The sequence below is a fragment of the Coloeus monedula genome, assembly GCF_965178545.1.
Source record: "Coloeus monedula genome assembly, chromosome: 3".
Lineage (NCBI taxonomy): Eukaryota > Metazoa > Chordata > Aves > Passeriformes > Corvidae > Coloeus > Coloeus monedula.
Window position 1 is genome coordinate 38694883 of NC_138783.1, and position 22912 is coordinate 38717794.

The 22912-nt window shown below is 47.3% G+C and overlaps 1 protein-coding gene across 1 annotated transcript in view; it reads left to right on the forward strand.

Moving 5' to 3' along the window:
* Window positions 1-567: 567 nt before the first annotated feature.
* The window catches only part of AMOTL1 (angiomotin like 1), a 57533-nt gene continuing 35188 nt past the window's right edge, over window positions 568-22912 (forward strand). Inside the window, exons 1-3 of the mRNA XM_082278715.1 lie at window positions 568-661; window positions 11583-11729; window positions 14205-15090. Coding sequence (XP_082134841.1) covers window positions 619-661; window positions 11583-11729; window positions 14205-15090 — 1076 coding nt within the window. The 5' untranslated portion in view covers window positions 568-618. The remainder of the gene's footprint in view (window positions 662-11582; window positions 11730-14204; window positions 15091-22912) is intronic.

The following is a 22912-nucleotide window of genomic DNA, read 5'->3' on the forward strand; positions in this document are numbered from 1 at the left end:
TAAAGGGATATGTGCACCCACCACTCATGTGAATATGTGTGATGGAGCAGGTGGGCAGCAGGGCAAGGGGCTACGTTCAGGAATGGGGCGCTGAGTTTAGGAACGGGGAGCTGAGTTTAGGAACGGAATGATATATGGCCCAGTCAATCCCCAAACAGCCATCGGCTCCTCCATGCACAGGGAGCAGCTAGAGCTCTGGGAGATGAGGAGGATGCCCAGGGTTAATTCACGGGATTGGGACTCGGGGTAATCCCCACCAACTGTCCCCCAAGAGACCAGGGAGCCTGTGCCGGTACCTAGGTCGGGATTTAGATCCCGAGCATCCCCAGACATGAGGCGGGGCAGCCGTGCTGCCACACAGGTTCACCCCAGGCGTAGCCAGCTGTCTTTAAGTGGTTCCGAGTGGGGCTGCGAGCCTGCAGCCTGTCCCCACAGCGTGCTGCCCTCACATATCCGACCGGAGGGGCGAGGGGCGGGCAGCGGCCGCCCCGCGCCGGGAGGTGCCCGGACCGCCCCCGGACCCGCCCCGTCGGCTGCCCCCGCCCCCGGCTGTCCCCGCCCCGGCCCGGCCCGTGGCGGCCGGCGGAGCGCGCCCGGCGGCGGCGGGGAGCGGCGCGGATGGAAGCGGTGCTGCCGGGGGCGGCGGGGCGCGGAGCCGGAGGTGAGTGCGTGGAAGGGAAACGGTGTCCGTGTGTCCCCGCAGGGGTGCCTGTCCGTGCGTACATGTTTGCGCACACGTGTGTCTGTGCGTGGGGGGATGCGGGTGCCCGTGTCCACGTGTGTGCCGGGGAGCGCGCCGGGGTGTGCGGGGGTGCCGCTGCGGGATGTCTCTCCTCATGCCCGCCCGTGAGTGCTGTCGTGACCCGCCACCCTCCCGGGAGGATGCGGGAAGGCCTGGGCAGCCTTCTCCGGCTCCCGGAGCCAGCGCACCCCGCTGCTCCCCCGGGCTGCGTGGAGCCCGCACGCTGTGCGGGAGCGGGGCCGAGTCGGCGCTAACCCGGCCCGCCGCTCCGCTAGAGCCGAGCCGCCAGCCCGGCCGCCGCCGCTGCTCCCGCTCCTTCGCTCGCGGAGTCCTCCCCGGGTGCTCCCGAATCTTCCCCGCTCCCGGAAGGCAGAGCAGCGCGGGGCGAGCCCCGAAACAGCCCCGGTCAGAGCGCGGTGTCCGCAGTATATTCTGAAGGAGGAACGTGCCGAGGGTCCGCCGCCCCGGCGCTCCAGGGAAGAGCGAAGCGCCGGCTGGGAGCGCGGGCAGTGTTTCCAGCGGCGCTCGGAGCGGCCGCTGCCGTTTCCGCAGCAGCGATCGCAGCGTCCCCGCGGGTCCCCAGCGCCGGGCTGTCACTCGGAGCGGCCCCGGAGCACCCTCCGGGGACACCGGCCCCGTCCCGTCCCGTCCCGCGGGTGCGTGGGGCGGCAGCGCCGGCCGCAGGGGACACGCAGGAGGGGCCTCCCACGCCGGGGGAGCGCTTTCTCATGTTGTTGTTGTAGGGGGATGGTGAGAGGGAACTTTTTGATATTTAACCTTCCTACCCGTTCAGGAAACAAAGATAAAACTCCGGTTAAACAAAACAAAACAAAAAAAGGCAGCATTGGAAAAAAAAAAAAAAAAAAAAAAAAAAAAGCCGCGACGTGAATTTAACCCGAATCCTTCTGCCAGGTTTTGTGATTCATAGCTTTAAGTACAGGAAGGTCGCTGCTTGGGCTTTTTCCTCTTTCGATGGAAAGAGGTTTTTTTTTCTCTTTCCTGGTGCTGTGTGAGCATCCCGGGAGCTGTGGGCAGCTGCTGCCAGAGACCAGGAGCTCGTGAATGAGAGTCTGCAAGGCCCTTATCGTGCATCCCCTGAGTACAGGTTCTGCCTTTTTATATATAAAAAGAAGCCTAAAAGCTTCCTGAGAGAAGGGTGGCAGTGAACATGAGTCCCATGAATTTTCCTGAGCACAGCTAGCTGGCAGCGCCATTCCTGCTAACAGGTGTGCATGTATATAGTTATATATAGATATTAAATACATACATTAAAAATATATGTAGATAAATGTTTGTGTATTTTTCTGTATTTACATATATATAGAGAGAGATATATGGCTGCATATATGATATATAAATAAAATAGAGACCATGTGTATATATTTATTTTTATACATATATATGTGTATATAATAGATTTTTGCATATACATGTAGTCATTTCTAATGGCCAGAAAAGCTTTTCCAAGAGTTCTATAAATACCTTATCAAGAAATGTCTGAGTGATGAGGGCAGGGAATATTGGGTGGGCAGGAGCCCATAATAAAATCCTCTCTGGGGCTGTGCTGGGTGCATGCTATGGCACTGCATGGAGAGTCCGAGTCCTGCCCAGCCCTCCTCATCCTCAGCCGTGACTGGAGCAGTGGTATGAGGGGATGAATTCGGGGAGGCTGGTTTTAGGTTGTTAAACAGGGGAGGTGTGTGCCCCACAGTGTTTCTGGGGCTGGGCTTCCCAGTTTCCCCAGGCTGTTTGGGGCCAGTGGGATCCCCCAATCACCTGCGTGTCCATTCTCCTCTGTCCTGATGTCCATTGCTCCCCTTTTCTATCAGCATTTCACAGGGGGAACTTTGCTTTCCCTCTTCTTTTGGAAAGCACTCAGCTTCAATCTACAGGGGCACGTGTCGCCTCTCCTAAATCCAAGTATCTGCAGGATTGGTGACAGGCCTGAGGGCAGTTTCCAAGTCTTGGCCTCCCACAGCGATCTGGACCAAAGCCTCTGCGCATTAGTCCCTGGATGGAGGGATGGGTGCACGGATAGAGCTCTGGTGCTCCTTGCAAGAGCTTTTCTGTGAGGAAACGCCAGCACAAAGCCAAAGGCAAAGAGACACCTAAGGGGGTTGGAAGGGATCCCAGCTGTAGCCCGGGGAGGGTCAGGCACAACCAAACTTTGTACAAGGGTGTGTCAGGATTATGTGGAGATGTTACTGCTGACCATTGCAGCTTTCTTTTTTTCTCACTGATAGGCATGTAACTCACTTTAAAGGCCAGATCTGGTATAAATGTTATTTGGTGCTAAGGCAGGAGTGTGTGCCCTGTGTAGCTTCCTTGTCCTGGAAACCATTAGGAGGACGGCTGCATACTTGGATTTTCACACACAGACTATCTGCTAATGTAATAGTCCCAGTGGAAAGTTTAGTGCTCGGGAATATTTTGTGGATTTGAGAAAAATCCCAGGAGGATTTTTGGTTTCATACAGCAATTGCTTTTTGGCAGCTTTGGGGTAGATGTAATCTGGTTCCCATTTGTGTCCTGAATATTTAAATGGAACGGCCTGCCTTCCACTCAGGGCACAAGTAGAAATAGATGGAAGTAGAAAATAATAGTAACAAGAAAAACATCACCTCTAGAAAAAAAAAATTTCTTAGGGCAGCTTTTCAGATGTTGCATTTAGGAAATGTGTATGTCAATTTTTGGTCCTTTTAGTGACTTTTTGAGTAGGTGAGATACTGCTGTGGGTGTAAATCTGAAGTAAACCTGTAGAAGCTGGTGAAATTGCTCCAGGTTTGGATTGGTGCATGTGAGAGCAGAGTTTGGCCACACAGTAAGGTGTATCCCATTAGTGGCAGGCAGTCCTGCAGCATTTGCTGGCTTTCAGTGGCTTTGTCCAGCTCAGATGTCCCACCACGGTGTGTGGTTGTGGTTTTCCTGATGCGTGTCTGTCCCACATCTTGAAGGTGTCATTTTTGTGCAAACCAAGCCATGACAGCCAGCACCTGTCAAGGCAGCACCAGCCGAGGAGCAGGGTGATCTACAGGGGGATGCCACATCTCAAGAAAACACAGCATGGGGTTAAATAATTGAGCAGCACTTGGGATTATCTGCTCTGACCATGTTGGCTAACACAAATATTAATGTGCTTTAGACAACAGTAACTCCAGTGATCAAGTCTCAGGCTGGAAAATAATGACATTGTTAACTTAATGAACGATTTAAGGAATTAAAATGCTTTTAGTGAAATTCTTCCCTATGATGGCTACCTGCCATGGACAGAGGGTCCCTGCCAGTGACATATCCTGTCCCCTGGGGTGTGTCCCTCTGCTTGTGACCAGCACCATTTTTGGGGCTGTTTTTTGATAGGATGGCTCCACACCAGTGGCTGTTGCTGTGATTTTCCCTGTTTTAAATCTGAGCAGAGCCATCTGGGAGCAAGAACTACAGGCAATTATCTTGTTAGCACTTCTACGTATAACACCTTTATTAAATTTCTGCATTTTAAAAGTGGCCGAATATAAATTGCTTGTAATGATTTAATAATGGAAGGATCATAGTTGTAATATATATTCTGGTGGGAAGAAGGTTTAATTTCTTTTTGCTTTAAGTTATGACACTTAATTGTGTAAAGGCTCTGCTTAGAGTAGGGTTATCACAAGCAGTTCTTTACACAGATCACGTGAAGAGCTGTGGATCCTTAGGATGGTTTGTTGCTTGCATTAAAAGAAAAGGAAAAACTCTAGAAATCCATACGATAGAGTTCAATGCCTGCCTTTTCAGTTAGAGAGCACTGTACAGCCTTTGTACTATTTTTGTTCTGTCCTTATCCCAGGCTCCTTTGTACGCTGCAAGTTTGTGGGAATGACTCAGGGAGAAAGCTATTTAACCTAAAGGACACCACTGGCAAAAAAAAAAAAGAGATGGATAAAGAGCAATGTCCGTGACTGTGAGTGGGAACCAAGGAGAATATTTGTGTGTGTCTGAGGAAGAGAGATCCCAAAACCTCCTCCAAATGGGAAAAAAAATCCTCTTCTTCAAGATGCTGTTTATTCAGTTCAAGAAGGGAATTTTAAAATATACTTGCTTGAAGTAACAAGGAGCTAAGACTGAATGATCCACAGACCTAGGTCCTATTTCACTTCTGGTTAATTAATGGAAGGGCTTAAATATCCGAGTGACACGGATCGTGCCAGTGCTTTTCTGTAACATGATCATTTTTAAAGGCAGTAAGTACAGCAAAATTTATCATGGCTTAAACTCCTGCTCTACAAGTGTCTTGTCTGTAAGCTGTAGCTGATTGATGATTTTTCTTTTTTCCCCCAGTAGAAGAAAATTTCCTTCCCTAAGAATTTATGTGATGAATTTTTATCTTGGAGGTTTTTTATTGCTTGGAAATCAGAATTTATAGTGTAGTGAAATTGTCTGCAGACAGCTGCTGTGCTGATAAGCAGTGTGGCTGTAGCAGAAGTGTTGTCTCACTCGCAAGCTCCATGTCAGCCTTCGTATTTCACTCTTTTACCAGGAGTTTCTTTCCCTACTTTCAGCTCTGAATAATACTTATCCTTTCATCTCAGAGCAGCAAGGCTGACATGAGTCATCATTGTGCCACTGGCACTTTGATCAAAGCAGGATTTTCAATTATTGATTCAATTCTTTGAATAAATTTGGGCTGGCTGTGTATTGTAGACTCAGTGTTATAGCTGCAAAGGCAAATGTGTAGCTTATAATATAGAGAGACCTTAAAAATGCACGTATTTGTGCAAAGCCTAGTGCAGCTGCCTAAGCAATATGCATCTTTTCCTCCGTGGGGTTAATGCCCAGGTATCTGTTTGGCACCTGGAGGTGTGATGAGAATGCTCTGCCTGTATCCTGCCTCTCCTCTGGGGTGAGCCTGGGACGGGGGGAAAAACCAGCATGTTTTTCTAGCATTATAAAACCTGTTACCATCTGAGATGAAAGAGTGGTGATGGGCACTGTTTGCCCCTACATGCCAGCACACCTGATTTCCATGGGGAAGGCGGAGAAGTGTGGGCATCCGAGGGGATCTCCCGGGTAGGCAGGCTTGGCTCCACTCTATCCATGTGATCTCATGCCAGCTTCAGGAGCTGCTTTCAAAGCACATTTGCTTTGCTTCTCTCATAGGTTTTTTTCTCCCTTGCTTTGCTTTTTGCTGAGGGGAAGCATATATGAAAATAAGCACGTGAGGCTGAAGTTTTGTGGAGAATGCTCATCCTTGTCAGCAGTTAAATTTGGACGTGTTAGCACGATTCCTTGGGAGAGACGGAGTTTGGCTGCCTCCATTGCCTATTCACATTAGTCTTGCTCGTGTTTTCTTGGACAATGCACTTTCTGGAGACTGGCATGACAGTACCAAGGATGGGTGACTCCAGGAACTCTTCTTGAGCAAGGGAATAGCACAACGTGGATCCTGGAGCTGATATTGGGATGAGGATTTCTTTCCCCAGAGTGGTGAGTTGCGGAGGCGTAGCTCGGTCTGATAATCCTGCCAGGCACAGGGGTGCAGCTTCTCCTGGCTTTCATGTGGAAAATGAGAGGTGCTGCTTGCTCACATCTGGTGTGCATTATGTGTGTTGGATTTTAGTCCTGCAAGATATTGCTCTGCTCCTGTGAAAATAATACTAGTGATGCTTGTTCAGTCCTCGCAGGGCTCGGGAGCCCTGGCAGTGGATGCGAGGTTCACAAGCAGAATTATGGGGTGTGAGGATGAGTCAGCCACCCCAGAAGTGACCTGGAAAACTTGTGCATTGACTGGGGAGCTGTTGATGGAAAATGATCACCAGTGGCTGCCTGAGCCCCTGCACTTCATTGGAGCTGTGGCTGCAAAAGAATCCCAACGCTGCTGAAGGAGAGCTGCTGGAGGTACCAAAAACATGCCTTGTGACATTGTTAGGAGTCCAATTTTTATACCTAAACCAAGAAGCGAGACACATGAGTTATTTTTTTCTTCCCAGCTTTGGGAGAGTGGCATGGCTATGGGGCTGGGGTATGGCAATCCCTGCTCTCACAACTGTGCTAATGCTTAGGAGGGGAAGTAGGGTTCATGGGCCAGGATGCACATGGAGGGGTGTCCAGCCTCAACAGAGGGTCCCTGTGACCCTCTGCAGGGACTGATTGGTCCACCCTGGGCAATTCATGGTACAGCCTTCGTGCAGCCCCTGGAATGTTGGAGTGCTTTACTGTCCTTTTATTTTCCTTAAACAATTCTCTTCCTTTTTTGACCTGAGATTTTTATGCAGCAACAGGGCAGAGAAAATATTTTAAATGTGGAATAAGGTATTTATACTCCTTTTTGGCACAGGTATGATACAGAAGGACAGATGTGGGCTTGGAAATGATGTAGTTTTTGCTCTGTCTTTTTTGGACTTCCCTTACATACTGTGGCAGGATTTAAAGGAAAGTGTAAAGCTGCCTTACTTACTTTTTAATTTTAGATGATTGCTTTGGATGATATTTGAAACACCTCAGTTTCTGTTGAACTACTCGGTCAGTAGGGTACAGATTAAAAGGATTTTTTGGAGGTCAACTCTATGGTTTTGTTTGGCTGGGTGGATTTTGAGTGGTAGAAGAGGAGTTACACATGCCAGCAGCATGGGCTGTGCTGTGGGCAGCCACATTATGTTACCTGGGTGGGCAGTGGGGTGTGATGCAGAAACTCATTAGCTGGACTCTGCCGTGAGGTGTTGCCTCTAAATAGCACCAAGCTGTGTTTTCACAACTGGCATAATTTGGTGTTTTGCTGAAGATGAGAGTCCTAGTACAGTTTGGCTGTAAGCAAACCATCTTCTCTGACTGTTTTCGTAAATTTGTTTCTTGGGGATGCTGTTATTGCTCTAAAAGCATGGCTTTCCTCTCATGTCACAGCAATGAGCTTCCTATGTGGTTTGCTTTAGATCCTTTTCAAAACCAGACTGAAACCACATCAGAAACAGGAAATATTTAAGTGTTGCTCCACTGTCTCTGGGTCCTGGCTGACTGTCTGGTGTTAATCTTAGCAACTGATTCATTTAAGTAGTTCTGAATCTTCAAATGAATTGCACTGCTGTGCAGTAACCTCCAGGATAATATGTCTGCTTCTGTACAATGGAATGTATGCTTATCTAAAAGAAAAGGAAAACAAGTGAATTGGTGTCAGACAGTCACTTAGTGTAGGAGGGTCAGTAGAGATGCAGAAATGAAGGCCTGGAGCAGCTGCCCAATTTAGCAAGGACTGAACTGGGCCAGAAATGTGGTCATGTCTTACAGAGCTGGCTATAAGAGGCACTAGACGTATGGCAATTGAAGGCGTGATGTCTATGGACTGGGCTGCATCCTGGCATTCTGGGGCTGAGGGGGCTGGGCTGCCTTTGGGAGCGGGAGAGGAGAGGGCACAGCACAGCTGGCAGCTGCCTGCAGGCACCTACAGACATGATGAGGTTGGTTCTTCTTGGCAGTGGCTGTCACAAAACATGGGGCAGCAGCTGCAGCAGCTGTGGTTTATGGTTTGTTTGGGCTAGATGTGGGTAAAAAGCCATTCCCCAGGGACACGTCCCTGAAGGGGTGATAATCTTCATCCTAGGTTGCGCTCAACTGGCTTCTTACTCATGGCTGCTGGGCACCACTGCTCTGGCACCAGGAATCAGTTATAGGGATGAAAATTGCTCTTTTGGTGAGCACTGTAGAGGAATGCGGAGGTCTGGGAAAGGAACAAATGCCTGAGCATTGGATGGGTGCCTTGCACCATGTCAGAGCTGGGTGTAATAAAGCCTTTCCCTTCAGAGAGTGGAGCTGGGATTTGGAAGGCTCCAGTGACAGCAAGGAGGGAAAGAAAAAAGGCTTGTGCTTTGCTCCAAATGGCTTGGGAGGTTCCCCTAAGCTTTCAAGTGGTGCCTTACTGCCCATAATCTGGATTTTGGTTATGCGCCAAACACTGATCTTTTGGCAACTGTTTTCTGTGTTACACAAAAACTGGTTTTCTGTGTCAGTTACAGCTGACATTTTATTAAAACCTACTTTGAATGAGCATAAAATATTGTTACATCATTTTTAATGGCATAAGACATCATGACATCATTTTATAATGATAAAACATCAACGTGGGTGCATCACAGTCCAGTAGTTTCTGCCTGGATTTGGGCTACTTGATTTTGACTCTGATATAACAGAGATCAGAAACTGAGCAGTTTGGCAGATGCTGGTATTTACTAATCCTGATTTTAGTAGAATATTGCTCTGCCACGACTACCAAGGACAAGGGGTTAGGTGAGAATTTCTGATCCTGTTAAAGAAAAAGCATGTCTTTGTTCTCGATCTTGTAAAATTTGAAACCATGACCCAAGGGTGCCTACAGACTCGAAATGCAGAAGGCGAGGGTACAGTTTTACTAACAGTTTATTTCTTTTGAATTCTCTTTGGTTAGTGATGAGTCCAAGCCAGTATCTGCTTGAAGCTGCTTGTCTTCTTCCTTCGGTGTGCAGGTTTTCTTTGCTTCACCCCAGTCTACCTTTTATTCATAAAACAAGCTTGGGGTTGAAATGCACTGGTTTCATACAGGATTCCAAATTCCAAGGCAGAACTGTGGGTGTGGAGGAGCAATTAAGGGTGTCTTTAATCCTATTCTCTACCAGAATAGGCCAATAATTTTTGAAATTAGTTTACTTGAGATTTTTTTTGGGTCTGTGTTGGCATCAGCACAATTTACAGACCAGTCTCCTATGCTTCTTTTCACAGACATATATGGTTTAGATCTACTCAAGCAAGCAATCTTTCCCTCTTGCTCTCTAAATATAGATAACTGCCATACACATTCATGCATAATATGAATGGTAAAGTGATGAATTCATTAACATTTTGCAGAAATGTCTATTTCTTTTCCTCTTGGCACAGAAGAAAATAGTATCTTCATGCCTGTAGAAAAGATAGCCTGGATCCTACCCCCTTGTTATCCCTCTGCTGCCTTGCTCCATGCAGTTGCATGGGGTTAGCGATGACCTGTGTAATATATGCAGAGAGATGCAGTTAACTGAGCACAAACCAAGCAGTTAGGATTTATAAATCCAGGTCATTTGTGCATGACTCTTTCTTTCCTGCAGAGCGGGGTGCTGCAGATCTCTGTGTTTGTGGGCTTCCTGACCCACAGGGGTCAGTGGATGCAGCACTGGTGCCACTTTGAGCATTCCACCTCCTGCTCAAGCAAGTCCTTGGCAGTGGCTGGTGCTAGAGGTTGATGACCATTCCTTTAGCCTAAAACCTGTGACAACCAGTGGGGTGAGTTGAGAGTGAGTCTTCTGTGTCCCTGCTGTGTGCCAGGGTACTTGCAGCCAGGAGGTGCTCATTTCCAAGGTTTGAACCTTGAAGAGCCTCTCTTTACAAAAATGAGTAAGTTCTCAGAAAAATGAGAAAGTGAAAAATAACAAAATCATAGAACAGACCAGGTGGGAAGGGATCTCAGCAGATCACCTGGTCTAACCTTTTGAGGGAAGGAGACAATTTAGATGAGATTATCTAGGACAGTGTCTAATCGCATCCTGAAAACCTCCAGTGATGGGGAGTCCGCCACATCCCTGGGCAGGTTGTTCAGTGAGTGATTGTTTTCACTGTAAAAAGTTTCATCCTGATGTCGAGATAAAACATCTCTTAGTGCAACTCATGCTTGTTGCCCTTTCTCACGGTAGCTCCTTGTGAGGAGAGGGCCTCTTTCCTCTCAGTAGCCTCCTTTTAAATCCTGCAAGACTGTAATGAGAGCTCCCTCACAGCCAGGGAGAAAGGACCTAACTTCTTCAGCCTTTCCTCACAGAACAGGCTCTACAGCCCACTGATGATCTTTGCGGCCCTCCTTTGGACCCTGTACAGTCTGTATCTTTCTTGAATTGTAGGGTTATGCCAATGTAATTTGTGACCTGAGATATAGGGACAATCCAATGTCATTGCTGGCTTAACGCTGCTATGATGCATTTTGTATCAGCTTCTTAAAACAAGCACCCCTGAGAACAGATTTAGGATGGGCCCTGTTGTTTGCCAAGTTGCAAGCAGAAAAGGCCTGAGTGCTGTGTAAGTGCTGCTCAGCAGAGACTAAAACATCCCTGCGTTATCAACAGTGTTTCCAGTGCAAATCCAAAACACGGCCCCACACCAGCTACTGAGAAGAAAATTAACTCTACCCTAGCCAAAACCAGCTCAGTCCAGCCATCAGTGTCTGTAGCATGCTGGGGCTGGGGCATGCAGCTCCTGTGCAGTTGATCTGCCAGACGAATTCCCATGGCCCTCCAGCTACATCCACTCCTTACCATATTAAGAACATCTGGACAAAGTGATTTATAAACTCTCTCCCTTGATAGCACTGGTTGTATTTTATGTCTCAGCAATTTTCTGTATTGCTAAACTATTACTCATGGGCAGATTTTGTGGTAAGGCCTTTCCCAGACTATAGCCCTATTTAATGTGCAGCTGTGTCCTCAGCTTTCCTTCTTTTTACCTATTCCCTTGTTCAGTTTTATGCTGGCTCTGTTGGTTTCATGTCCTGGGGCTATGCCCTGATTCGTGAGCTTGTGACTTGTCACTGCTGGCTCTTACAAACCTTTCTTTGTACCTGGACTGAGGACCTTGTAGCCCAGGGTGGGCCAATGCATGAAACAGCATTGGTGACTTGGTGTTTTGCCTCTCCTTCCTCAGAGCTACTGTGTTATTTGGGAGGTGCGGACTGAAGAGGTGGTTTGCTCACTGGCCTCAGAAGGGCTCCTTGGCACCCAGCCAGGCTCAAGAAAATTTTTTTTGACTACTATTGTAAGTCATGGCTTCATATTTTGTCATTCATGCGGTTTCTTTACTGACATTCCGTTCGTCTTTCTTCCAGGCTCCACATCTGTTTGTTACAAGCCTACCAGCCCAGTCCAGGTACTGGAAGACACTGGCTTTCTTTACCAGGATCACCAGTTATTTGCTGGCAGGCATGAAGTGTCTCCACTAGCGGCTGAAGTGATCAGTGCCAAAGAAAAAGCTGGTAAGCGCATGGCCACACTTCCGTATGAACCCACTGCACTTACTTCCAAGTTTTCCCCAAAGCATAAATCGAGCAGTTTAAACCATTTACAAATAGTGTTTACAGAGTTGAAGGCCAGCTTCTCATTCTTGCTAGAGTCAAAGTTACCTTTGGCTTGTGTATTGTGGCCCACCATTGCTTGTTACCTCTACTTGTGGAGGATGCACCATTTCCACTCGTCCTTCAGGACATGGTTGCTTTTCACTGCACAGCCGGACCAATTTCCACAGCTGTTTTGCTGATGGAGCAAGACCACAGGCACTGTGGAAGGCTCACTGTGGTCAATCCTTCTGGACTTCAGTAATAGGCAATTTAAAGTACATCTCCCAGATACAAGGATGATAACATGACTAGTACAGAAGTGGAAATCCTGATGTGTTATAAAGAACTGCCTTGACTGTGTGATGTTGGCTTTGTCCCCTTTCCTCAGGCTTTTCTCAGGCGTTGTCTTACAACCTAGACTGGAAGCTTTCTGGTGTGTTAGGGAGATGTTACTCCTTGTCTGCAAAAATGTCCATTGTGGTGAGGCTTCTGTGTGCTGTGATAACATGGATAAAGCAGCAAGAGTTTGCTGTAACTGCAGGAACATGTAAGGCAGATGGATACTTGGCCGTTGAGCAGACAGGTAGATGGAGATGTGTGTGTCTGTGCATCTTCCTGGCTTAGACACCATCCCGAGGAGCTGATAGCCCCTCTGAGAGGTGGTGGCCAGGCTGCAACCCCAGCGAGTGAGGCTGGCAGGCAGATAACATGGTTTCAGCGAAAGCAGGAGAGGTGTATCTCCTAGGGCAGGTGTGGAGTGAAACAGCCTGGGAATCTTCTCTCCCTCTTGAGCCCCACAATCATCTTTAAGGTTTTGCCACAGAAATGTTAGTGGAAATGACCTCATTGTTAAAGGCTTTTCTTTCCCTCTTGCATCTGGGTTGTATATAAGTTATCCCACAGCATGTGCAGTAACTGGTGAAACCTCCGGGAAATGACCAGACCTCAAGAGAAAGTTTGTTTTTAAACTGCTTTTAAATGCCAAAAAACAAATGTAATTCCTGACAAACTCCTCTGAGAATTGGAAACAGCAGGAGAAAGAAAGTTGCCAAGAACAACCTCAAAAAACCAAACTGCAGACATCACCTCCTTCTTACCTAGGGACATTGGAAGACTCTTCTCACTTTTGTCTGCACTGGAATCTTTCAGGAACATTCCTCTGAGTTCAGACGGTGTTCAGATAGACAGCTTACAGCACTTTTGGGATGGGTGTGGAAGAAGGGCTGCAGGAGGGAGGGATTCCAAACCTCTCAGCCATGGCTATAACACAATATGCTGAGTTGAAAGGGACTCATTGGGATCATCAAGTCCGGCTCCTGGCCCTATGCAGGACACCCCAAGAATCACACCATCTGCCTGAGAGCATTGTCCAGATGCTTCTAGGTGCTTAGCTCCAGGCAAGCTCCATTCCATATGCAGTGCAAAGATGGTGCCATTGGCTCTGAATGACTTCAGTAGCCTGTGTTAGGGTTGTGTAGCTAATCTGTCTGTGTTTTTTTTTTTTAAATGCTGGCATTACATCTATGACCATAATGCCTTCCTTGTGTTGACCCAGCAAAATTACAACAGTTAGTATTGACTCCCTTAGAAACAGCGTTATCAGCCAGAAGGGAAATTGCAGTTTTTAGAGGAACATGCTGGAGCACAGATTATTCTCAGACCTTTAGGGTCACTTTATTTTCAGTTCCATTTCACAGTTTTCCTGTGACACATTTTACATTTTATTTTGTCATGGCACACAGTACACTTATGACTTCGTCCATCAAAAATACAGTAGCTGGTATTGCCATGCAGGCTGCCTCTGTAAGTTGTGCAAGCCATCTCCAGGGAGAGGTCAAACACTGGAACAGGCTTCCAAGAGAGGTGGTCAATGCCCCAAGCTTGTCAGTGTTTAAAGAGGCATTTGGACAATGCCCTTAATAAAATACTTTAACTTTTGCTGAGCCTTGGATTGGTCAGGCAGTGGGAGGAGATAATCATTGTAGGTCTCTATCCCATCCCATCCCATCCTATCCTATCCATTTCAGAAAATACCAAATTTCCCTGTGATATGGAATGTCCCTTGTTGACTTGGAGGGGGGGTTCAGAGCTGTGGGTATGGGATGCATGGAATATTGTGGAGGGGAAGGCCAGGGAGGGGACTGGAATGTGTTCCTAGGGGTCACTGCAAACAGAATTAGGGGTGGGGGACAAAGAGGGAGCAGTGCTCCGCCTCCTTCGTTGGCTTCCAGCCGTGTCACCTGTGCTGCCAGGGGAATCCTGGCAGGGCACTGCCCATGAGGTGCATCCTGGGCACACGGTCACTGTTGTGGGACGTAGGAGGGGAAAAAAGAGCAGGGGGAATTAGACCTCCTGGACAGCAGAGCTAATGGCCACCTCTCTCTCCCTGCCCAGCCGAGGACACCCTCTGCACCCTGCGCCCACCCAGCTTCCGCCGTGTGCCAGAGGCGGAGATGCGAGGGGCAGAGGAGGTGGCAGCCGGCACCGTCCTGCAGCGCCTGATCCAGGAGCGGCTGAGGTATGGCAACCCCAGCGAGAACATGAACCTGCTGGCCATACAGCACCAGGCGACGGGCAGCGCCGGCCCCTCCAACAGCACTGCCAGCACTCTCTCTTCCGCAGAAAACCTTGCTCCCGAAGACCTGCCAATGGTCCAGCCGTCAGGGCGGCAGGAACCACAGGGGCAGGAGCACCAGGGGGACGGTGCTGCCATGGAGAAGCAGCCCCGGGCCCCGCAGCCCCCGCACAGCACCGAGGAGCTCCCCACGTATGAGGAGGCCAAGGCCCAGTCTCAGTTTTTCCGTGGCCAGCCCGCACCACCAGCCACCGCTGCCACACCGGGTTTTTATGGCTCCTCCAGCCAGAAGTCCAGGACGGAGGGGAGGCCGACAGTGAACCGGGCCAACAGCGGGCAGGCGCATAAGGATGAGGCGCTGAAGGAGCTGAAGCAGGGCCACGTCCGCTCGCTGAGCGAGAGGATCATGCAGCTCTCGCTGGAGAGGAACGGGGCCAAGCAGCACCCCCCAGCCCCAGGAGGTGGGAAGGGTTTCAAGGCAGCCCCACAACCTGGCAAGGCCACAGACCCGCGGGGCCCACCGCCTGAGTACCCCTACAAAGGCAAGGCAGCAGCCCCAGGCAGCAAGGCACAGGAGCACGGGCTCTTCTATGGCGAGCAGCCGGCACAGGATGTCCTCAAGGCTGCCTATGCCACCCCCCAGCCCGCCCGGGCAGAGCTGGCCCTCGTCCGCTACCAGCCACCCCCAGAATATGGGGTCAGCAGGTAATGGCCATTGGGGGTGGGTCTGCGGGGCCACCTGGTCCTGCCCTTGTTGGAGGAGCCGGTGTCTGTGGGGCTTGGGCCTTGTGTAGACATGGCCACAGTGAGCTGTAGCTCCAGGCATGGGGGGGGACATCACACCCTGCAGTGGGGACATAACATCCTGTGGCTGGGATGGCAGGCCTGGCTGGTGGAGGCACCTGCATCTCCCCGAGCACTCTATAGAGCTCGTATGCCCCTTATGTGCTACTTAAACCTTCCCACAGAGCTCACATGGGGCTTTCACGGTACAGGGCCCCTCGTGCCAGGCCTCCCCGTGAGCACAGGTTTATTCCAAGCGCATTAAAAACAATCCCGTGTTTGCTGGCTGTGTGCTGATCCCTACGAGCAGTGCAGGTCCTGCCTTCAGTGGTGAGGTGGTGTGTTAAGGGCTCCTTTTCCTTGCTGTACCTGAATGCAAGTGTTTCTCTGTCTCATCCCTGTCTCTTTGACCTCTCAGACAGTTATTTTGCTGGGTTTGGAAGTCTTAAGTTGTTTGGTGTGAATGTGAGCGGTTTCTGTGTTGCAAGCTGCCTCATTGGGTCTTTACTGATCCCAGAATCCCCAAAGGTTTTGTTGGCATCACCTTAAGTTGCACGCAGTTATTTTACCACAGCACAGGCACAAAGAAAAGGTGATACAACTGACCTGGCTCTTTCTGTCCAAAACGTGTAAGGCATGAAATGCAGGAGGGAATGCTCTGCTTTTCCATGTTTGCAGAAAGGATGGGTTTTGTGTCAAGACAAGTAGAAACTCAGAGTATAGCTTCAGTGACAGTGGCAAGGTGACTGTGACAAGTGGTGGGCCTGTGCTGAGTCTTTCTCCAGCTACATGTATGGCCACTGTGTGGAGTTTATGCAATTTTTTCAGAGCAAGATGGTATTTTTAAGACCTCAGCAAAAATGCCTGTTTATGCAAAGAAAGACCTATATGAATGTGAGGGCACCTGGGGCCATGCTTTCCTACAGTTGTTTATTGTGCTAACAAACATCTCCAGCACCAAGCAGAATCATCCCCACAGAAAAGGAGCTGGTTTGGGTATTTTTATCACTCTTGGAAAATGCTGGTTTAATAGCCACAGAGTGTTCTGGGTCTGTGCAAGTGAGTGGAGCTGGGTGCTGCATTCACTGCTTCAGCTAACGGGGAACTGGGAAACCCTTTGGGACCACTTCCAGAGCTTTTCGTAGTTGCCTGATCAGCAAGGTTAATGCTGAGAAACCCTTTGATTCAGTGCAGATTTCCATGCCAGTCCTCAGCAAAGGCTGCATCACCCCAGCAGCTGTGGGGAGAAATCCACTGCCTCGTGATGGTGGTCACTGCTCATTCCTGGCAAGGCAGCATAGTTTACTCCCAAATCATGCTGCAGGGGGGATGTGTGCTGTTTTCTTTGCATGGTGCTGGAGCAGTCTCCCTCCTGTCAGGTATGGGGTCACCAAGGGGAGGGATATGTGCTGCAGCAGAGGACTGGCAGCGTGACAGAGCAGAGCTGCTATGGTTTGCACACTCACTAAAAAAATCTTCAGTGGTATCTTTCTTGCAACTCATCAAGGGCCTTAATACTTCTCAGTCTGCATATATCCCTGCTGGCTATGCCAGGAAGCTTGTAGAGATGTAGGTTAGGAGGTTGGCATGGCCAGGGGTTGTTTCACCAAAGCTAAGTTTGCTCTAAGGTGTATGGTGTCTCTTGTGCTTTATTTAAGGCAGTTCTGGGTCCTGATGTGCAGATGGTTATTTTCGGGTCCTTCTTGGCTCCCTTTACATGGTGCCTGGATTTTGGGGAGGTTTCCTTTCAGTGAATGAGGGAACTTTTGGCTGTGCTCAGATGTCAGAGAGTGAGCCTCTGGGTCTCAGCAAAGCATAGTCTTCATCCTCATCTCAGGCTTCTCTATATTTTTTAACACAGGAATGTCAACCTTTCACTTCCCTTGGGTGCACTGAAATATTCATTGCTGGCATTACCTGGGCTTGTTCTCAATTATTATGAACTGGTGTCACTAAAAACCAGGAAATAAACTCACTTAGTTTATTCTCCTGTGCTTATCCCAGTTTATAACTGGTCCCATGGTCTATAGGATCCCTGTATGGCCCTGTCACCCAGGGAGATTTGGTTGACAAAAGCATTTAGGAGGTGACTGTAGTCCCTGTGTGTTTATTCATCACTTGTCATTTCTCTATCTGCAGCAGCTGTGCTCCAGTGCATCCTTGCATGCGTCTTGGGCTGCATGACAGGATGGGCTTGCCCACATCTGGGATGGTTAAAATGCAATTTCAGAAAGTAGTCTCTGCACCAAATATTCCTGTCTTTGGAGAGGATAAAGGCAGTTTACCTGCTCAGGGATATCAGCCCTGTCTTTACTAGAGGATTTGTCTGGGCAGCAGTCCCGAAGCACTGCTGGAGGAGGCGGCGGGGGCTGTGTTACACTCCTGGGGTGCTCCCAAACACAAACCTTCCTGTGGCTCTGCACTTGATCAATGCTTCTCTCCTTACCTGGGCTCTGGGGAGGCTCACTGCCAGACATCTGTCTGGGATGGAGGACCTTGATAGAAGAGGTTGAGATAAGGGACTACCTGGTTTCATAAGGTTAACAGTAGGGGTAGGGTTTGGAGAGGCTGGTTTTTCCTGTTAGAGGAGCAAGCAAGGTGAGGAATTTCAGCTTTCATCTCATCAGGAGGGTCTGGGAAAGAAGCTGATGGAAACAGAACTTTGCTTATAGTCAGATCTCCTTCCCTCTGTCTTGGTCATATGAGTTCCCCAGCCCATCCATCCTGGCATCCTCTAGATAGGGACCACGCAAAAGGCTTCCATGTTCCAGAAAAGAGGAGAAACACAGAGTGCATCAATACAGGAAAAGCACTAACAGATACAAGGAATGGAAAAGACCTCTAGGGTCATTGATCCCCCACTTCCCCCCCGTCCTTTGACAAGGGAGATGTGGCTGGAAATGGACCAGTGCTGGCAGGGAGCTGTTGAAGGATAATGGAATAACTGTAGCTGCTGCTTAACTTCCTTTTTTGGTTTAACTTTTTCTTTTGCACATGACTGGTTTTAAAGGAAGCATTGCCTTTATAATCATCAGGGTGAAATATTGAAATTTATTGTAAATTTCAAGATAATCGGTGTTGTACTGAAGAACTCCTGGAGTCATATGATGTTGTGGTACTCTCAGTATTTTTACAAATTAGACTTAGTGACTTCTGTTTTATGGACATCACAACTGCAGAGCAGAGCTTGAACCTTGAAGCTTAAAGGACAAAACAACCAGAAGGCAAATAAAAATGAACCAGTATTTTTTCCTTTTAAAATATCAGTATTTTTAAGCCAGTTGCTTGATGCTTGGGGCCCTGACTGATGACTTCTGAATGCTTTAAGTTGGCCAAGTATAATAATCTTTAGAAAACGTTTCCTTTCCTAGATGTGCAGCTATTCCTGAATGGTGTCTTTGCTAACTTTCCTTAGGTGCAGGTTCAGAAAGTCACAGCTTGTTAGGCAAAAGGGCTTGGAACTAATCTAATTTACTTTTTTGCACAATGCCATGAATTAATTCCAGTTTGTGAAACATTCAGTCCTGGAGATTATAACAGTCTCCATCTGGAGAATCCATCACTGCCTTTACAGCCTTGTTCCACTAGCTAATTGCCATCTCTGGCATAGATCTCCATCTTAGTTTCAGGCTGTACTTTCTAGTTACCAGGGATTTTGCAAAGTCTTTGTCAGATACAGTGAGGAGCCCTGTGCTATCAGTCCTTTAATATGTTTAACAGATGGAGCCCGGAGCCCTGTACTTATTTCACTGTTGTCAAAATCCGTTTTTCTCACTGTGGAAAGCTAACCTGAACACTGCTTCAGTACCAGCTGGACCAGAGGCTTATCAGGTGTAGTAACACCTCTGATTTGACTCAGTGTTCCTTGTTTACATAGCTCATTAACACTTGCAGTTGGCACCCTGGGATCTCCCCATACAGCTTGTTACCCGGTCAGGCATGTGAGGGTTGTCACAGCCCAGGATAGTATTTTCCACCCTTTTACTCTAGCTTGCTGTATTTATTCCTGGATGGATGAACTTGGACCAGCTCAAGTCTGTATTGTTTCTCCATGTCCTGCTTAAGCAGTGATCCAGATCACTCGGTGCAATGAATCCTCTTCATTGATCCCAGTGGCCCTTGTCAGATCCTGGTGTCTTTTATTCAGAATGATTTCTTTCTCTTCACTATTAATAAAAAGCGTGTATAATGCAAATGAAGCCTTGAACTGGAAACTCGGCTGCTTACTGAGGGGAATTAATTTGTGGTACATGCATAAGACAATCATGCAGGCACCTTTTCATTCTGATTTAATCCATGCATTTTGAAAGACAGCATGCAGAATCAATGAAAAGAATAAATCTGGGCTGTTTTTAAATACATCCCATTTTTTATGTGCCTCATAAAATTCCACCCTGCCAGGATGTAGAAGTCTGTAATTAACTGCTGGAATAGTCTGCTGCTTCTCCAGTTATTTGTGTATTTATTCCCCCCACACATATTACTGCTGTTTTCAGACAACCTGTTGGTATTTACTGATTCGACCACGTCTGTGGCTGCTGACAGGACACAAGGAGCTTGTTTTCTGAGACAGCCCAGGCAGGCAGGTTTGCTGGCACTGTGGATGAGCTGAAGGATGTTACACCCAAACTGACTTGTCCTGGCATTTCTCGGCAAGGATAGCCCAAACATGAGCGTGGGTTGGAGGCTGCACTTCCATCTTACGTGGATGCTGGCAGCCCTGCAGAGGAGCTTTGCTCTGTATCCTTTTCCTTCTGGTCTAATATGCCTTACATTAAAATAAATGAAAGGGAAATGAAGCTGTTTCCACGGCTTGGGTGATGCTCATGTCATTTCTCCTTACCCTTCTCTGTTACTATCCCAGCTGGTTCTTCTAGAAGTGCAGAGGTTGAGGAAGGCACCTTTTCCTTATGCTGAGAGCCTGTTCTGAGTGTGGATCTCTGAGAGGAAATACAATATCCTGTCTCTCTCTTAACTACCGAGGATAAATTTGATACAGTATATATCTTTTCAGGTCATATTTTTGACCTGCAAAATCTTTATGTAATTGTGCCAAAGAAGCTGGGCCAAGTCTTTCCAGAGCTAACAAATGTCACCAACAAACCAGTGAATTCAAGAGATGTGAGTCCAAGTCTGCAAAATGCTTTTTGAAACAAATACTTGTGTTTACAAGGTGCTGCTGCTATTGCTGATTCCATAAGACAGAGAATACCATGAGGGCCCTGTCTGGGCTATGGCAAGTGTTCTCCCATTTCTTTCTGTAGCACCATTTAGTGGTGGATCTATAGTTGTGTTTCCTTGAACCACGACCATCAGGCTGGGCTTGCTGACTTTGCCAGGATCCTGTTTTTTTTCCTGCGTGGTTATAATACTGTTTCCTCCATGTTATTCACAATGAGACAGAAGTGTTTGAAGTCTGCTTCGTGACTGCAGAAATCATAATGAGATCAGGTAGACACCTGGGTCTGAGGTTAGTAGCCAGACTGAAGGCACCCAGTAAATGGGCAGGAATAAGCGCATTTCACACACTTTTTTACTCTCATTGTAAGGTAAAAGCCTAAGGCAACTTCAAAGAACTGCACCCCAGAAATGCCTTATTCTCATCGCTGACTCAGCCAGAGCATCCACAGTAGATGCATGAAGTTGTGAGATAAAGTTCCTTGGGAGAGTCTTTGAAAGATGAAATAGGCCAGTCTGCCCTAGAGGCAAAGGAAGGCAAAGCATTCAGAGAAAGATGAGCTAAATAGGTTAGAGGAGGGCATTTTAATTATGAATGTAAATGCCATAGTGTGTTGGAAACAAAGTCCTTGCTCCACCGGCCCCTTTCCATCTCTAGACAGAGGAGAGCTTCACTGTACCTGTAGCAAGGCAGAGGTGGAATTTCCTTTCCTGAACATTTACAGGCATTTTCATTTTATTACTAATGCTGCGCTGCTTTATCCAACAACAGCTCTTCTGTATTTATGATTTCCTGGTCATCAACAGCAAGTGGACTTTATAATTAATTTTCCTTTCCAGGTTTCTTATTCCTACATAAAGCTACAGATTGTCCCCAAATTCCTCTGTCTTGGTAATTCTTGCTCCCAGGTGGGCCAGTAGAAGAGGAGTATTAAGACCATGCCTAAATTTGGGGGCTTGGGCAGCCCCAAAATCTTGAGGGACTTTCTATGAAAGTGAGGTCTGTGGTCAAGTATTTTGCTGAAGACACTGTATTACAAGCTATAGGTAGTAAGCTATTATATATGTATTACAAGCTATAAATTTGTGAAAAGAAAGAGAGTGCTTGGTGACCCCAACACAGTAGCCCTTGAATGCCTTACTGCCTGCTGGTGCTCCTTAATTTTTTTTCTTTTTTTTCTTCTTTAGAATACATTGCAGAAGCTTATGGGGGCACTACTTCTACAATAATGTTAACAAAAAATATGCTTTTAATAGAAATGCAGCTGAAATGTTGCAGAGACAGCCAAAACTCATAATGTTCTACAGTCGCATGCTTTTAAGAAGGATGCTTTTCAACGAGAATGTGTTTGGCTGAAAGATTTTAACCTGCTCTAATGCAGAGTAAGATCAACATTTAAAATACAGTAGAAGCATTGTGAGAATGTCATTCTTTACTAAGCCCAAAGGATCTCAGGATAATCCCAGTTGCTGCATTTCTTTGGAGCTTTATATGAGAATTTGCATAGGAACTAAGCTGATGTTATAATATTCCTATTTTTGCAAATGTTGATTTGTTAATATGAATTGCTGTGTTTATTTTATTCAATATATACTCAGAGATTTTGCAGTTGGCTAAGTCAGAACTAAATTGGGACAGATTAAACAAGTAAAAAGCAAGTCAGAAACGTTAATTTGGTTGAACAGCTGTGTATCCAGAAGTATAAAGTCAATTGTACCTGTTCAGTTTCCAAGCTGGAAAAAAACTGGAGAATCTCTCCTGTAGCCATGGCTACTGAGACTCTGGTGGCTGGCTGCTGCTATAGGGTGTAAATCTTCAGGAGCTCAAGAAGTCATTTGCAGTTCCATAAAATAGAGATTTCTGTGGTCTTTCCTTCCTCTGTATGTAAAGATAGACAGACTAAAGTGACAAGAAAGGTTTGATGAAAGGGTAAGATTTTCCAGAAGTACAGTGTCAAAAGTTCATGCGAGGGCCTAAAGGGTGAATCTATGGACAAAGATTGCTGTGCTTCATAATGAAAAAGAAAGATTGCTGTATCTCCACTGGTTTAGATTCAGAGATCAATTTAATTCTATTGCTCTATGCTATTCCCTTAAAGAAGTGAAAAAATCTGTACCTGCATCAAATCTTCCAAGTCTTCTACTTTCTACTGAGTGTCTTTGTAGGGGTGTAACTGTATCCAGACAGCTGGGCTTTTACTTGCATAAAACCACCCGTGCCTTTTCTTTCGGTAAAGACAAACAAGCTCACACTTTGCTGAATTCATTGCTGAGGTAAAACATGTGAGCACAGACTGGCTGTCAGCAGCGTTGAGGTCTGAGTTGTCTGAGTTCGTGTTCACTTGTGCAGCATCTTTTGCTGTGAGTGACATCCCTCACTCATGATATTACTTACTGTTCAGATTTTTGAGCAAAAGAATATTCAAGTCCCACAATGGGGATCAGGTCCCCTGCCAGGTTTGCACACTGGAGCACCAGAAGGAAAGGGGGAAGGAAGGAATTTTTTATGCTGAGGGTGGTGAGGCACTGGAACAGGTTGCCCAGAGAAGTTCTGGATGCTCCATCG